Source organism: Erythrolamprus reginae, chromosome 3 (genome assembly GCF_031021105.1).
Source record: "Erythrolamprus reginae isolate rEryReg1 chromosome 3, rEryReg1.hap1, whole genome shotgun sequence".
Lineage (NCBI taxonomy): Eukaryota > Metazoa > Chordata > Lepidosauria > Squamata > Dipsadidae > Erythrolamprus > Erythrolamprus reginae.
Window position 1 is genome coordinate 251,156,335 of NC_091952.1, and position 17,654 is coordinate 251,173,988.

At 41.3% G+C, this 17,654-nt stretch overlaps 1 protein-coding gene across 1 annotated transcript; it reads left to right on the plus strand.

Moving 5' to 3' along the window:
- Positions 1–1,725: 1,725 nt before the first annotated feature.
- LOC139165492 (mas-related G-protein coupled receptor member H-like) lies at positions 1,726–17,407 on the plus strand. Its single transcript, XM_070748667.1, has 3 exons — positions 1,726–2,577; positions 3,926–4,006; positions 17,306–17,407. Exons 1-3 carry the CDS (start codon positions 1,726–1,728, stop codon positions 17,405–17,407), a joined length of 1,035 nt encoding a protein of 344 aa, XP_070604768.1.
- The last annotated feature ends 247 nt before the right edge of the window (positions 17,408–17,654 follow it).

A 17,654-nucleotide genomic window follows, 5' to 3' on the forward strand; every position in this document is an offset into this window, starting at 1 on the left:
GACGCGGTGACCTATGGAGGGGGGGCGGCGCAGAAGTGGGCAGGAGGCGGCGCTCATTAAGATCAGAGGGAGGTGGCAGACGTGGCGACGTATGGAGAGGGGGACGGTGCGGACGTGGGCAGGAGGCGGCGCGTAGCTAGATGAGAGGGAGGCGGCAATACCCCGTGTTTCCCCGAAAGTAAGACATATGTCTTACTTTCGGGGTACGGCTTATATTAGCTGACCCCCCCTGAAACCCCCGATACGTCTTACAATCGGGGGTGTCTTACTATCGGGGAAACAGGGTATTTAGTTATTTATAGGTGGTCCCAAAGGGAACATTTTAGAAGGATAAGAATTATGAACAATAACTTTGAACAGCTGTTTTAATTACATTTAATTTTTAAAAAGATGGAAAGACCCATAAGATACTGTAAGTCATCAGACAGATCATTTTAATGTTGTGTGTTTTTTTTTCACCTTGCACATTACACAGTTATTGGGAAGAACAAGAGGAAAACTTTGCTTGTGTTGAAAAGCTTTGAGATGAACCAAGTTGTTTATTTTATAGAAGTCAAGTTCCCGAAAGTTATAGATGTCAGATGACCAAGGGCAAGATATAATCAAATATTTTACTGGAAAAACCTTTATCTCACTGAGTTTGCAGAGATTAAACAACTTCTGCTTTTCTTTCTATCTTGGGTGTATATATTCTGGTTTCTCAAAGGGTGAAAACATATTCATCAAAGAAATTGCATTTTCTGCTCATCCGTTGGTCTTCAACGAGATCTGCTGATCCTCTTTGGAACTCCTAGCTGTCTTCACAAGGTAAACCTGTTGTGTCTTGGAAACTATTATATAAAAAGAAGACCACTTTAGTTCTGGATGGGTTGAAAGAAGGGTTGGGATGAGTTTGTAATAGAATTTTTATTGGCCAAGTGTGATTGGACACACAAGGAATTTGTCTTGGTGCATATGCTCTCAGTGTACATAAGATGCCATGATTTCCTTCAAGGTGTTGATTTGAAGAAGTACTACACCTTTTGTTTTGGAAACTGAAGGAAAACCTGGGGAAAAAGTCTATCCCAAGCTCCTTTTGAAAAGAAAAACAATCAAAATACAGTCATGATAACAGTCTTCCAATATCTCAGGGGTTGCCACAACGAAGGAATCAACCTATTCTCCAAAGCACCTGAGGGTGGAACAAGAAGCGATGGGTGGAAACTAAAAAAGAAGAGTAGTAACTTAGAACTAAGGATAAATTTCCTGACTGTTAGAACAATTAATCAGTGGAACAGCTTGCCCCCAGAGGTTGTGAACGCTCCAACACTGGAAGTTTTTAAGAAGGGGTTGGACAACCATTAGTCTGAAATAGTGTAGGGTTTCCTGCCAAAGCAGGGAATTGGACTAGAAGACCCTTCCAACTCTGATGTTGTTGTTGTTTGTATTATTATTATTATTATTATTATTATTATTATTATTATTATTATTATTATTATTTTGGCTAGAATATGATGGGCAGTAAAAATGGGCAACGAAGGGAGATGGGATTTGAGATGAGACCTGGCCCACACATTCTTTCCTGATTTGAAGAGAAAAGAGGAGTGAGATTAATAGTCATTTTATAATATCTTAAGCACCCAGAGAAAGAATTACGATAAAGCCTCATTCCAACTGTTTCTCTTTTGTCCCAACAGGAGTTTCTGCAGCTGTCAAAGGAAGAGAAAAGACCAGAGCATAATCAATATGACATCGCCCTTTCCTTCCAGTAGCAAAACCAGCAAATGTTACAATTCTGAAATAACAGAAGAAATGCTTATTTTTGCAATCTTCACTATACTTTTTTGTGTGTTGGGAATGTTGGGCAACGGCCTTGTGATCCGGTTGCTGGGCTGCTCTGTGAAGAGGAACACTTTTGCCATTTATATTATCAACCTCTCTGTTGCACACTTTGGTTTGCTCACCATTAAGTTGATTATCGAAATCTACTGGCTTTCTACAGGTTTGTATTGTGGTTTTCCTTATGAACTCTTCCGAATAGCCTGGCTTTTAATGTACAATTTGGTGCAATTTCTCCTGACCATCATCAGCATCGACAGGTGTGTTTCGGTCCTTTTCCCAATTTGGTATCGGAGCCACCGGCTGGCGAAACTGTTCGCTGCTGTGAGCGTCATCACCTGGGCTATTTCCTTCATCCTCTCTTCAATTTACTTCAAAAATAAAACTTTTCATAGATATGAATGGGAAAATATTTTGATCTATGCAATCAGTATTAATGCTGTGCTTCTTTTCTCACTTATGACCATCTCCACTGTCACCTTATTTATCAAAATCTGCTTCTTATCCAAAAGGCAAAGGTGGGGGAAGCTTTTGACAGTTATATTGCTTATGCTTTTCTCCTTTTTAGTCTTGGTTTTCCCACTAAATGCCTCAATTTTTTCCCTGCTTATTTCCAGAGATATAGTTTATGACATTATACATCGTGACTGCTTGTGTATCTACATCCACGCCTGCATTAACCCCGTGATCTATTACGTGGTGGGGAGACAGGGGGGCAAAGGCATCAAAGACTTCTTTCAGAAAGTTTTCAAGGAGGAAGTGTTGGGAGATACTGTTGATAGCATGTTTGCCCTGTGTTGTAAAAAACACCTCCCTGACACAGTGGAAGAGGAGGCAAATGCAGAGGAACACCCTTCCACTGGTGAGCCGCATTTTGATGACACTATGGGGCATGAGTTCTGCTAGCCTATATATTCCACTGCAGAGCGAAAGACTCCTCCCTTTTCTTAATACTTCTCCATGCTGACTTCCTTTAACTTCTTGTTCTGATGGCTCCAGCTTCTTGAAAATGTCCAAAGATACTTCACCAGAAGAGCCCTTCACTCCTCCACTCGAAACAGAATACCCTATGAGACTAGACTTTCAATCCTGGGCCTAGAAAGCCTAGAACTAAGACTCCTTAAACAAGATCTAAGTATTGCCCACAAGATCATATGCTGCAATGTCCTGCCTGTTGGCGACTACTTTGGCTTCAACCACAACAACACAAGAGCACACAACAGATTTAAACTTAATATTAACTGCTCCAAACTTGACTGTAAAAAATATGACTTCAGTAACTGAGTTGTCGAAGCCTGGAACTCATTACCGGACTCCATAGTGTCATCCCCAAACCCCCAACACTTTACCCTTAGATTATCTATGGTTGACCTATCCAGATTCCTAAGAGGTCAGTAAAGGGCGAGTACAAGTGCACTAGAGTACCTTCCGTCCCCTGTCCTATTGCTCTCCTATATCTCCTATACCTTTCTTCTATTCCTATATCTCTTCTTCTATTCTTTCATTGATATGTTATATTAACTTGTTGCTTATATCCTAAGATTTTTACAAAAGTATATTTTATTTTATGTACGCTGAAAGCATATGCACCAAGACAAATTCCTTGTGTGTCCAATCACACTTGGCCAATAAAAATTCTATTCTATTCTATTCTATTACTATATCTTCTTTTCTATTATTTCTTAGATATATTTTACTATGAGTATCTCCTCTATAACCTTCATCATGTATTTTACTATGTGTATATAGATATATACCCACTAAAACCCTCATTGTGTATTGGACAAAATAAATAAATAAAATAAAATGTATGGGGTGTACAATCCAATGCCATCTTCACACATGGGAGCAGCTAGCTTTATTAAAATGGACTGAAATGTAAGCCTTACTACCTGCATCATGTAATTTATGATACTGAAAAGAATCATACATTATAATTCAATCATGAATTGTGAGTAAAAGATTATACTTCTCATCTTATGCAAGGAGTGATTATTTGCTACTAAACAAAGGGGATTGCCAGCCAGGTGTTTTTCTTCTTGCCGTGATATATCTACTGCAAACTAAATAGTGCAAAACTCTGTTATTAATAATCAATACCCAATAGGAAGAACTCTCTACTGATGAACGGGAAACTTCAGAAGGTTGTCAATCAAAAATGCAATTGTTTGTTTCCAAGCAAGTCTATGTTTGTATTTATTTAACAAAAACTGGTTTTATGCTTTTTAATTTCTGCATGTATTTTGAATTTGTACAGATAATTATCTTTGTGGAAAACAAAACATTATATGTTCTATTACTATACTTTCTTTTCTATTATTTCTTAGATATATTTTACTATGAGTATCTCCTCTATAACCTTCATCATGTATTTTACTATGTGTATATAGATATATACCCATTAAAACCTTCATTGTGTATTGGACAAAATAAATAAATAAAATAAAAAATAATGGGAACGCTTGAAGTCAAATTGGGTTTTGGTTATACTTGACACCAAATGGCAAAACTGATCAATTCTGTCCTCATTACTAGTTTTTATGGTTTGAAATAAGGACAGTAGTTTGACCTTGTTAGTCTGAATAAAATGGCTTATGTGAACTTCAATGTCTAGCTAGTAGATTCATTGTTGAGAATTTTGAAAGTTGACATTCACACCTTTGGAGGATCCATCAGAAGGTTCCAAAATCTATATTCTGAATAATTTGTGCAGGAATCCTCAATTTGTGCAGACCATTCTCTTTGTGGAATATCAAAACATTTTTCAAACAACCTATTTACTTAATGTTCTGTCGAGCTCTCTGATAGAATCCTCCCACAAATGCACAGAGACAATTTCAGACACACACATTTTCGAAAATTCAAAACAATGTTCTTTATAATGAAAATTCACTTAAACCAAGCCCTCTTTTGGTATAGCAAAGAGCACTGTCTCCAAACAAACTGGTAATTTGTACAAGTCCCTTATCAGTTCTGTGATACTTGGCTTGCAGCTGTGAGGCAATTCACAGTCCTTCTTTTTTCACAAAGTGAAACACACTTTGCTCTGGTTTAGTTTCACAACGGGGAAAAATCAGCACACAAAAAGTCAGCAAGGCAGGCACGAAACACAACGATCAGATAATCCTCCACAATGGCCAAACCCACAGGCTACTCTTTATAGCAGCCTCACTAATTACCACAGCCCCACCCAACCCCAGGTGGCCTCATTTTCTTTGATAATAATCTCTCAGTTGTTGTTGCCTATGCATCGCTCTCCGCATGCGTGGCTGTATCATTCACTCTTGTTCTGAATCCAAGGAGGAGACAGATAATTGATCTCCTTCTGAGCTGTCTGCCACACTCTCCTCCTCCCTGTCACTCATGTCTTCTTGGTCAGAGGAGCCTTCATCAGCAGATTCCACCGGGGGCAAAACAGGCCTGCAGCATGTGGATGTCTCCCCCACATCCACAGTCCTTGGGGCAGGAGCTGGGCCAGAGCTAACCACAACAGATTAATGAGCTTGCTTTAGTTCAGCCTTTCCTGACTTGAAAAGTGAAGCCAAGGAGCCACACATGTAACTTTTAAAATGTCCCAAGTTTTATCAGGTACATGACCAACAGTGAAGGATAATAGAACTGCAGCTCTATACTTCCTGGAGAATTCTAAATCTGTATCTGAGACCAGGATTCCTCAATTATAATAAAAGGTTGCTAACTGTTACAACAAGAAAATCACGTTTAAATGCAAACAATTTTGGCTTATTCCAAAAGAAAAGAATCAGAGAAAGACTGAAACAAAAAAATAGAATAGTTTTTTTTATTGGACAAGTATGATTGGACACACAAGGAATTTGTCTTGGTGCATATGCTCTCAGTGTACATAAAAGAAAAAGATACATTTGTCAAGAATCATGTGCCCCAACGACAATCATTAAGTGTTGTACCTCATGATTCTTGACAAATGTATATTTTCTTTTATGTACACTGAGAGCATATGCACCAAAGACAAATACTTTGTGTGTCCAATCACACTTGGCCGATAAAGAATTCTATTCTATTCTATTCTATTCTCTCCCATCCCCTCCCCTCCCCTCTCTCCTCTCCTCTCGTCTTTCCTCTCCTCTCCCCTCTCCTCTCCCCTCGTCTCTCCTCTCTTCTCATCTCATCTGTCTTCTTCTCTCCCCTCTCCCCTCTCCTCTCCTCTCTCTTCTCCTCTCTCCTCTCCCCTCTCCTCTCTCCCTTCTCCTCTCCTCTGGTCTCTCCTCTCCTCTCGTCTCCTCTCGTCTCGACATACTCGACATACTTTGTGTGTCCAATCACACTTGGCCGATAAAGAATTCTATTCTATTCTATTCTATTCTATTCTCTCCCCTCCCCTCCCCTCCCCTCTCCTCTCGTCTTTCCTCTCCTCTCTCCTCTCCCCTCGTCTCTCCTCTCCTCTCCTCTCATCTCATCTGTCCTCTTCTCTCCCCTCTCCCCTCTCCCCTCCCCTCTCCCCTCCTCTGGTCTCTCCTCTCCTCTCCTCTGGTCTCTCCTCTCGTCTCCTCTCGTCTCTCCTCTCGTCTCCTCTCGTCTCTCCTCTCGTCTCCTCTCGTCTCTCCTCTCGTCTCCTCTCGTCTCTCCTCTCTTCTCGTCTCTCCTCTCCCCTCCCCTCCCCCCTCATCTCTCCTCTCCTCTCCTCTCATCTCTCCTCTCGTCTCTCCTTTCCTCTCCTCTCCTCTCTGTATTAAAAGGTGGATAACTATTACAACAAGGAAATCATGTAAATCAGTGGTGAAATCCCCCTTTTTTTTTTCTGCCAGTTCTGTGGGCATGGTTTGGTGGGTGTGGTGTACGGCAAAATCTCCATTCTCACCCCACTCTGGGGCCAGCCAGAGGTAGTATTTACCCAACAGTGGGCTACGAGCCACAATGTTAAATTGCAGTCACCAGCATGGCTCGTAAGTTCTTGCGGGACCAGCACGATTTTGCTGCTGAATCTATGGAGGCAGCAAAATTGTGCATGGAGCCGCGGGTAAAACCTTGCCGAAACACGGGTGCATTTTTACTACCTCCACAGGTACAGCAACAAAATCATGCTAGTCCTGCAAGAACTTACAAGCCGCTGCTGTGAGCACAATTTAGCATTCCGGCTTATAGCCCACCACTCTATTTACCGGTTCTCCAAACTACTCAAAATTTCTGCTACCAGCTCTCCAGAACTTTCACCCCTGCTACACATGTGTATGTATGTATGTATGTATGTATGTATGTATGTATGTATGTATGTATGTATGTTTGTGTTGAAAGGGACCCTGCAGGTCACCAAGTCCAACCTCCTGCTCAAGCATATATTCAAGCAATGTGTATACATATATACATTCTATTCTATTCTACATTCAACAAATGATCCTAAAAATGCGAGTTCCAGGTATAGTTATAGATGAAGAAATGATACACATCATGATCTCCAGAATGTTGCCATAAAAGAAAAATTATTATGCGTGCAATGACTAAATTGATCAGCATTACATAAAAGCAAGCATCTCTTTAATGGGGATTTTACACGCTGATGATGTCATCAGGGGCTGACGAAAGCTTAGTATAGTAAAAAAACCAATTAAATGTTCCGGAGTTTCTTCATATATACACTGCTCAAAAAAATAAAGGGAACACTTACAGAACATATCCTAGATCTGAATGAATGAAATATTCTCATTGAATATTTAGTTCTGTGCTGACAACATGTGAAATTGATTGTCAATTAGTGTTGCTTCCTAAGTGGACAGTTTGATTTTACAGAAGTTTGATTTACTTGGAGTTATATTGTGTTGTTTAAGTGTTCCCTTTATTTTTTTGAGCAGTGTGTGTGTGTGTGTGTGTGTGTACCAAGAATTGTCCTAAAAATGTGAGCTCCAGGTGTATTTATAAATAAAGAGGCAAGAGCCATTGTGATTTCCAGAAAGTTTAAAATTTATTAAAAACTACTAAAATTAGTTAAGCTTCCATTAGTCCTCTACTAAAGTCGTCAGAGGTTTGACAGGATGTCCAAAAAATTAGAAGGGAAAGAAGACTCAGAATATTTTAAGATATGGGGAAACCTCCATGACTGGCTAGAGAAAAGAACAATGATAAAATAAACAAATTATAAGCTTTCACACAACAGATTAAAATATAAGCAAAGCAATATGTTAATAAAACAAAAATAAGTTATGAGGAAAAACTCTCTGATTGAGCATTCTAAAAGAGTGGGGAAACTTTTCCCCCCCAAAATGTTTGTATTTATATATTTTGTTTTATTTACTGTTTTGTTTATCTGTTTATCTGTTTGTTCGTTTTACCATTTATGTATTAAAAAAAAATAAAGTCCTCAGAGTTTTAAAATCCCCACTGAAGACAGTTGATTTTATATAATGCGGCTCACTTTGCTCAGGCCCACACCTTTCCCTCCCTCCTGGAATTAGCTTAACTGTTGCTACCTTAGTCATGTAAACAGGTGGCTGTTGGGGTCTGGATGGGTGTCAACAGACTCAAACTCAACCCTGATAAGACGGAGGGGCTGTGGGTTTTGCCTCCCAAGGACAATTCCATCTGTCCATCCATTACCCTGGGGAGGGAATTATTGACCCCCTCAGAGAGGGTCCTCAACTTGGCGTCCTCCTCGATCCACAGTTCACATTACAGAACCATCTTTCAGCTGTGGCGAGGGGGGCATTTGCCCAGGTTCGCCTGGTGCACCAGTTGCAACCCTATTTGGACCGGGAGTCACTGCTCACAGTCACTCATGTCCTCATCACCTCGAGGCTCGACTATTGTAACGCTCTCTACAAGGGGCTACCTTTGAAAAGTGTTCGGAAACTTCAGATCGTGCAGAATGCAGCTGCGAGAGCAGTCATGGGCTTTCCTAAATATGCCCATGTCACACCAACACTCTGCAGTCTGCATTGGTTGCCGATCAGTTTCCGGTCACAATTCAAAGTGTTGGTTATGACCTATAAAGCCCTTCATGGCACCGGACCAGATTATCTCAGGGACCGCCTTCTGCCGCAAGAATCCCAGTGACCAGTTAGGTCCCACAGAGTGGGCCTTCTCCGGGTCCCATCAACTAAACAATGTCGGTTGGCGGGGCCCTGGGGAAGAGCCTTCTCTGTGGCGGCCCCAGCCCTCTGGAACCAACTCCCCCCAGAGATTAGAATAGCCCCCACCCTCCTTGCCTTTCGTAAACTCCTCAAAACCCACCTCTGCCGTCAGGCATGGGGGAATTAAGATAATCTTTTCCCCTAGGCTTCTACAATTTATGCATGGTATGTTTGTATGTATGATTGGTTTTTATAACAAGGGTTTTTAGCTGTTGTAATATTGGATATTTTACATTCTGTTTTTTGTCACTGTTGTTAGCCGCCCCGAGTCCATGGAGAGGGGCAGCATACAAATCCAATAAAATAATAATAATAATAATAATAATAATAATAATAATAATAATAATAATAATAATTGCTGTTCCTTCTTTATCTTTTGCCTATTGCTTCTTTCTCTCCCCAAGGGTTAGAGTAGGGTTATGAGGCAATACTTGGGGTGTGCTAATCACCACTTTTCTCCCCTTATTGTTGTTCCTCCCTTCCTTAGGTACCCACATTGTCTCCTCTAGCATCCTTTTTGCCCATGATCATGTATTGGGTCTGCATTGTTCTACACACCCCGTCTTTGTGCTTTTCCAGTGTGCTCTCCTGCATGCAATTGGAGTTTGCCCCAGCTTCATTTAGCTGTTCCTTATGGCTATGGGAGGGGGGGCATTTTTTTCAGATCTCCATCTAACTCTAATAATCCATCCCCCCCCCCCAGGCCACATAGGTTGAGTGAGTTTACTTTGGATCTTGGTTTTTTTGGTAACTACAGAGGTGGCAATAGGAAATGACTAATTTCCATAGAAAGCAACATCTATATCTCAGAGTTTAATTGTGGAATCTTTGGTGCTCTGTGGTGATGGGTGAACTGAACCTGCATAATTCGGGTCCTTACCTAATTTTGCAGTGTTCGGTATACCGAACACGAACCTGAAATTTTTCCAAAGTTCGGGCAAAGTTTGGGGTCGTGTTCGGCATTTGGAGCTTTGACGTCACCGGCAGGTTGCTAAGGACGCCAAGGTGATCACTTCCCCCATACATTCTGGATCAGCTGTCATTCTGAATACACTTCAAAGGCCTCCCCATCTGTGATGCTTTTTGCATCTTTAAAAGGACCACAAGTTTAAAGCTTCTTTAACCTATTGATTAGATTAGATTAGATTAGATTAGATTTGATTTATTGGATTTATATGCCGCCCCTCTCTGCAGACTCGGGCGGCTCACAACAATGGTGAAGAACCATACATAGTAACAAATCTAACATTTAAAAATCTAGATTACAGTTTTAGATTAAAAAGTCCAAAAAGAAACCCCAATATATATAAAAAAACACACAATCGAATCATACACAAAAACTACATGGGCAAGGGGGAGGTGTTTCAATTCCCCCATGCCTGATGGCAGAGGTGGGTTTTAAGAAATTTACAAAAGGCAAGGAGGGTGGGGGCAATCCTGATCTCTGGGGGGAGCTGGTTCCAGAGGTCGGAGTCACCACAGAGAAGGCTCTTCCCCTGGGTCCCGCCAGACGACATTGTTTAGTTGACGGGACCCGGAGAAGGCCCACTCTGTGGGACCTAAACGATCGCTGGGATTCACGCTGGGATTATTGCTTCAAATAATCCTTTTCAATCCAGTATACATTCCCAAGAACATATCCTGATGTATAAAAATCTGTCCAGTCTTCTATTAAAACTCACAATTAATAAAGATAAACAAATTTGTGTATTTATCCATTCAAATAACTGTAACATTTCATGCAAAATTTCCAAAAAAACAGTAACGTTGGCAGGCAAAGGATGAAACAGACTTTAGATCCAATTTCAAGTAGAGGTTTTGTTTTTTTATTTATTTATTTTCAATCTTCCACACATTATAAACAGGGATTGGAAATAATTTCAGCAAGGCATCTTGTTTTTTCTTTGAAGTGATGAGTAAGTCCTCAAAGGTTTGCTTGTGTAAAATTTGTAGAACCACTTCCTTGTTCCAACAGAATAACAAAACGTTAAGCAAGTTCCTCTTTTCTGTACAAAAGTGCTCCTGAATCTGAATAAATTCTGTTTCTCCCCCACATCTACATCAAATCCAAACCTAACTGGATTCATCAAAGAAGCTCACCTTTTGGATGTCTTTGGATTCTCAAAGACATCTGTTGGTTCTCACTAGGGATTACTGAAAATCATCACCAGGTGTTCTGTCGGGCCCTCTGGTAGAATCCTCCCAAAAATTCACAGGTCCAAATTTCAGACCCACACACGTTTGAAAATTCAAAACAATGTTCTTTATAATGGAAATTCACTTAAACCAAGCCCTCTTTTGGTATAGCAAAGAGCACTGGTCTCCAAACAAACTGGTAATTTGTACAAGTCCCTTATCAGTTCTGTGATACTTATCTTGCAGCTGTGAGGCAATTCACAGTCCTTCTTCTTTCACAAAGTGAAACACACTTTGCTCTGGTTTAGTTTCAAAGTAGGGAAAAATCAGCACACAAAAGGTCAAACTCAGTAAAGCAGTCACGAAACACAACGATCAGATAATCCTCCACAATGGCCAAACCCACAGGCTGCTCTTTATAGCAGCCTCGCTAATTACCACAGCTCCACCCAACCACAGGTGGCCTCATTTTCTTTGAATCCAAGGAGGAGCTAGATAATTGATCTCCTTCTGAGCTGTCTGCCCCACTCTCCTCCTCCCTATCACTCATGTCTTCTTGGTCAGAGGAACCTTCATCAGCAGATTCCACCGGGGGCAAAACAGGCCTGCAGCATGTGGATGTCTCCCCCACATTCACAGTCCTTGGGGCAGGAGCTGGGGCAAAGCTAACCACAACACCAGGTGTGCCCAGAGCAAAGAAAAAACTTTTATCAATATTTTATGTATTCATCTCTCTCTCTCTCTTCCCTGCCCCCATCTTCTTATCTGTAGTTATGGTTCTCGCTCTTTTCAGGGTAAGAGGTATAGAATTCATTTTCAATTACTCATTTTCTGGGGTATTTAGGCATTTGTAATGTTTAAGCCAATTGTACCAATACCATCTTTCCCAAGCTGTATAAAAATCTGTTTTATCTCTATCTTGTAATTTATATATCAATTTAGTTAATTCTGCACATTAAATACTTTATTAATAAGATTTAAAGGGGTTGGGATTTAATAAAAAAATCTATTCTATTCTATTCTATACTATTAGTAGTGATTTATGACAGTCTCAAAATGGGTGAGCAGTGTGGTCGGGCGGTAGGAAAAGCAAATAGGATGCTTGGCTGCATAGCTAGAGGTATAACAAACAGGAAGAGGGAGATTGTGATCCCGCTATATAGAGCACTGGTGAGACCACATTTGGAATACTGTGTTCAGTTCTGGAGACCTCACCTACAAAAAGATATTGACAAAATTGAACGGGTCCAAAGACGGGCTACAAGAATGGTGGAAGGTCTTAAGCATAAAACGTATCAGGAAAGACTTCATGAACTCAATCTGTATAGTCTGGAGGACAGAAGGAAAAGGGGGGGGGGGGACATGATCGAAACATTTAAATATGTTAAAGGGTTAAATAAGGTTCAGGAGGGAAGTGTTTTTAATAGGAAAGTGAACACAAGAACAAGGGGACACAATCTGAGGTTAGTTGGGGGAAAGATCAAAAGCAACATGAGAAAATATTATTTTACTGAAAGAGTAGTAGATCCTTGGAACAAACTTCCAGCAGATGTGGTTGGTAAATCCACAGTAACTGAATTTAAACATGCCTGGGATAAACATATATCCATCCTAAGATAAAATAAAGGAAATAGTATAAGGGCAGACTAGATCAGGGGTCCCCAACCACCGGGCCGCGGACCAGTACCGGGCCGCGGGGCATGTTGCACCGGTCCGTGGAGTCAGCAGCTGCCAGTCCTCCTGCCGCCGCTCCCTCCCTCCAGTGCTTCATCTCCCGCTGGGAAAGAGGCCTCGGGAGGCAGGTTCTGCCGGCCACAGGGCGATGGACGGGACAGGGGGGCGGGAAGGACCGGGAGGCTCAAGCCTCTTTTGGCTTCTGCCGTGGCACGCCTTTGCGTTTTTGGCTGGGGGGGGGAGGCAGGAGGGCCGGCCTGACCCCCTCCCTCCAGCGCTTCACCTGCCGCTGGGCAAGAGGGTTTGGGAGGCAGGTTCTGCCGGCCACAGGGCGATGGCGGAAAAGAGGGCGGGAAGGACCAGCACCCCCATGCTTAATCCCGCCCCCAACCACACCCCTTTCCGCCCCCACCGGGCCATAGAAAAATTGCCTTGTTGAAACTGGTCCCTGGTAGAAAAAACGTTGGGGACCACTGGACTAGATGGACCAGGAGGTCTTTTTCTGCCATCAGTCTTCTATGTTTCTATTCATTTCTCAGTTATTATCAGGTGTGGGTTCTAACTTACCTCACTGCGGTTTGCTTCCTCCCACGCTGCATGGGCGTGGTTTGTGGACATGTGCCCACTTTCTGTGCGGTGCCAAAACTGGTTTTTTTAAAGTTAAAAACATGGCGACTGCATGCACAATTTATTTATTTATTACTTAGATTTGTATGCCGCCCCTCTCCGAAGACTCGGGGCGGCTCACAACATGTAAAAAACAAATCATAAGCAATCAGACAATGCCAGAAACCTGGCTTCTGCACATGCTCAGAATGTTTTTAAAAAAAAAATAAAAAAGAAATTGAAAATAATTCAAGATGGCGGCACCCACGGACTGACAATGCCCGAACCGGGTCAGTGATGTCATTGTGACATCATCAGTGAGTCATTACCGATTCGGGTGAACCGTCCCAAACTGTGAGGGACCCACCCTTGGTTATTATCCTGGAGCATCTGGGGAAAAAAAGATTCTCCCTATCTTTAAATTTATGCACTTGCTGTTTGTCTATTTGCAAGCACAAATTCCAATGCTGCCAACAGTTTTTTAAATGCTTTGATGTTGCTCTTTTATCGTCACAATCAGCTCCCCAGAAAAATTCATTTAACTGTGATAATTGATCTGAGACCCTGGAAAACTAAATCTGAGTTAACGTCCAAATTGTATGCATGTTTTATTATACCGCATAACAGATTTCAATTTCAGTGACATTGTTTTTAATTTTGCTTTAATTAAAATTGTAACAATTCTTTTGGCTTATACTTTCTGTTTTATATATTGCTATCCACTCTGAATGTTGACTAAAGGATATAAACGTAGCAAATAAATTAATAATAAATCACTGCGTGGTACATGAATCTTATGTTTGTTTATGAACTGCAGAAAAAACCATTGCTGCCAACCTGCCTTCCGTTGAGGACCTGTGTACTGCACGAGTCAAAAAGAGGGCAGTGAAAATATTTACTGACCCATCACATTTAGAGAAACACATCTACACAACTAGACACAAGAACAGGTTTTTCCTGAATGCCATCTCTCTGCTAAACAAATAATTCCCTCAACACTGTCAAACCTTTTACCAAGTCTGCACTTCTATGTCTGCTAGCTTTTTCTCATCATTCTTATCATCCTTTTCCTCCCACTTAGGAGTGTATGACTGTAACTTTTTGCTTGTATCCTAAGATTTTTATTAATATTGATTGTTCTTTCTTCTATTCTTATATCTCTTCTTCTACTCTTTCATTGATATGTTCTATTACTATATCTTCTTTTCTATTCTTTCTTAAATATATTTTACTGTGAGTATCTCCTCTATAACCTTCATCATGTATTTTACTATGTGTGTGTGTGTATACATATATACCCACTAAAACCCTCATTGTGTATTGGAATAAATAAATAAATAAATAAATAAATAAAATAAATAAAATACTTTAAAAAAAACACCGGTGTAGAATAAAAGCAATACAGTGCAAACAAAGGACTAGGCAGCTTGCACGCCAGTCATTCAAAATTAAAGTCAAAACTAACAACAACAACAACAACAACAACAAAACAAACAAACCCAGGGAAAATATTAAAACCTTCACCCGATTGCTTAAAAAACGATACCAGTGTGAGTCTGTTTAGGGAGAAAACTCCATTAACCGGGCGAAAAATTTCTCTTTGGAAGAAAGAAACGCGCCCCAAGGGCAAAAGGAAAACAAAAACAAACAAAAATGTCCAGAAATGTAAACTTCCTCCTTTTTTAAACAAACAAACAAACATCCATTTTGGCTACCGATATCCGTTCTCTCGCGATGCGAAAATTCACCCAGGCTTTTATGGTGCAGTTGTATTTCCTTTGCTCCGCTGCTATGTATTTATAAATCCATGTACTTGCCATACGTCAAATAAATAAATAGTATAAAAATCATTTCCTCCCAACGAGCGATGTTATGGCCGCTGCCCCCAAAGGTACTTTTTTTTTCAAAGGAAAAAAGAAAAGTCGAATGGTTTCTTGCAAAAACACCTTTGGGACAAAACCACACCCTGGATAACGGAGAATCTCCATGGACATGTACGGCTGTTGCTGTTAATAATCCACAGGTTTCACCTCTTGTTTCAATCCCGTTAGCACCGTTGACCGCTGATCCGGAGTCAGACCCTCCCAATCTCTCAGCTACACAGGCGACGGGGGTCTCTTCCAAGCCCCTCCTGGGACGACAGTGCGCGCTTTTGCCAGCCCGAAAGCGCCGCTTCCCAAGCACCTTTCCTACGCGGCTGCTCGGTATTTCCATGGCTCACCCAAACTTCAGCCGACAAAACTCCGCTCCGAAGTGGCAAAAAGAGGAACCGGAGTTGGTTTATATAGAGGCAGCCAAATCAGCCCAGCCTCCTTCGGGGCCACCGAGCGAATAGTGGAGCTTGCACGACGCCTACAGAGACCCACCCTTTCTCCAGAACCCGTTGCAAGGATGGTTGGACTCCGCCCGGCCGGAGAGTGTCGCGGTTGTTCTTAGGTTTTAACAAAAGGGAATTAAAATCGCGATGTCTCCCGGCAGGGGAAAAATGAAAATAAAAATCAATGGGAGCTGAAGATGCGGGTCGCAAGGCTTATTCTGCCATAAAAGATCTTAGTTTCCTTTCTGTACCATTATAGATTAGAGGTGAGGAGAGAGAGTGGGGGAGGGAGGGAGGGAGAGGGGAAAAGAGAGGGAGGGAGAGAGGGGGAAAGAGTGAGAGGGGGAGAGAAAGAGAAAAAGAGAGAAAGAGAGGGGGAAGAGAGGGAGGGAGGGGAGAGAGAAAGAAAGAAAGAAAGAAGTGTTTTTCAAAACCAAGAGAATTAGAGCTACATAAAAGAATAATGGTACACATAGTGGATTGCAAGGCTTATTCTGCCATTTAAATAAAAGATCTTAGTTTCCTTTCTCTACCATTATAGATTACAGGTGAGGAGAGAGGGGGGAGGGAGGGAGAAAGGGAGAGGGGGAAAGAGAGGGAGGGAGAAAGAGTGAGAGGGGGAGAGAAAGAAAAAGAGAGAGAAAGAGAGGGGGAAGAGAGGGAGGGGAGAGAGAGAAAGAAAGAAAGAGAGAGAGAGAGAGAAGTGTTTTTCAAAACCAAGAGAATTAGAGCTACATAAAAGAATAATGGTACACATAGTGGATTGCAAGGCTTATTCTGCCATTTAAATAAAAGATCTTTAGTCTCCCTTCTGTACCATTATAAATTAGAGGTGAGGAGAGAGGGGAAGGGAGTGAGAAAGAGGGAGAGAGGGGGGGAGAAAAAGAGAGAAAGAGAAAGAGAGGCAGGAGAGGGAGGAAGGGAGGGAGGAAGAAAGAGAGTGGGGATGTTAAAAAACCAAGAGGATTAGAGCTACACAAAAGAATAATGGTACAGATGGTGGATCGCAAGGCTTATTCTGCTATTTACTAAAAGATCTTAGTTTCCCTTCGGTACCACTATAGATTAGAGGTGAGAAAGAAGAGAGGGAGGGAGACACAGAGAGAGTTGGAAATAATAATAATGTTTTCCCCAACACTGTCAAACTATTTACTAAGTCTGAATTACTATTACTATTAATCTCATAGTTCCCATCACCCATCTTGCGATTGTATGACTGCATCTTGTTGCTTGTTTCCTTACAATTTACAAATAGAAACATAGGAACATAGAAGACTGACAGCAGAAAAAGACCTCATGATCCATCTAGTCTGCCCTTATACTGTACTATTTGTTGTATTTTATGTTAGGATGGATATACAGTATGTTTATCCCAGGCATGTTTAAATTCAGTTACTGTGGATTTACCAACCACGTCTGCTGGAAGTTTGTTCCAAGGATCTACTACTCTTTCAGTAAAATAATATTTTCTCACATTGCTTTTGATCTTTACCCCAACTAACTTCAATGTTGTACCTTATGATTCTTGACAAATGTATCTTATCTACAATGAGGGCATGTGCACCAAAGACAAATGCCTTGTGTGTCCAATCACACTTGGCCAATAAAGAATTATATTCTATAGTCTAATATCCTTGTATTTTGCTCCATTCAGTTTTGTCAGTCCCTGCTGCTGAAAAACACCCCAGAGCATGATGCTGCAACCACCATGTTTCACCGCTGGGATGGTATTGGGCAGGAGATGAGTGGTTCCTGATTTCCTCCAGATATAACCTTGATAATTGAGGCCAAACAGTTCAATCTTGGTTGCATCCGATAAGAAAATCTTGTTTCTCACAGTCAGTCATTTGGGTACTTTTTTGTTTGCAGGTTTCTAGTAGTTTTTCATACATTTTGCACTTTGGAGAGTCACTTTGCCATAAAGCCCAGATCAGTGGAGGGCTGCAGTGATGTTGTCTAAAGGCAAACTGCCCTTCCCCAGTGGGCCGACCTCTAGGAAGGCA

Excerpts from the sequence above, each read along its gene's own strand:
- LOC139165492 (XM_070748667.1), top strand. The coding sequence starts at position 1,726 with ATGACATCGCCCTTTCCTTCCAGTAGCAAAACCAGCAAATGTTACAAT. Across the intron at positions 2,578-3,925 it reads AGAAAGTTTTCAAGGAGGAA|GAAGAACTCTCTACTGATGA; the intron begins GTGTTGGGAGAT and ends AATACCCAATAG. Across the intron at positions 4,007-17,305 it reads TTGTTTCCAAGCAAGTCTAT|TTTTGTCAGTCCCTGCTGCT; the intron begins GTTTGTATTTAT and ends TGCTCCATTCAG.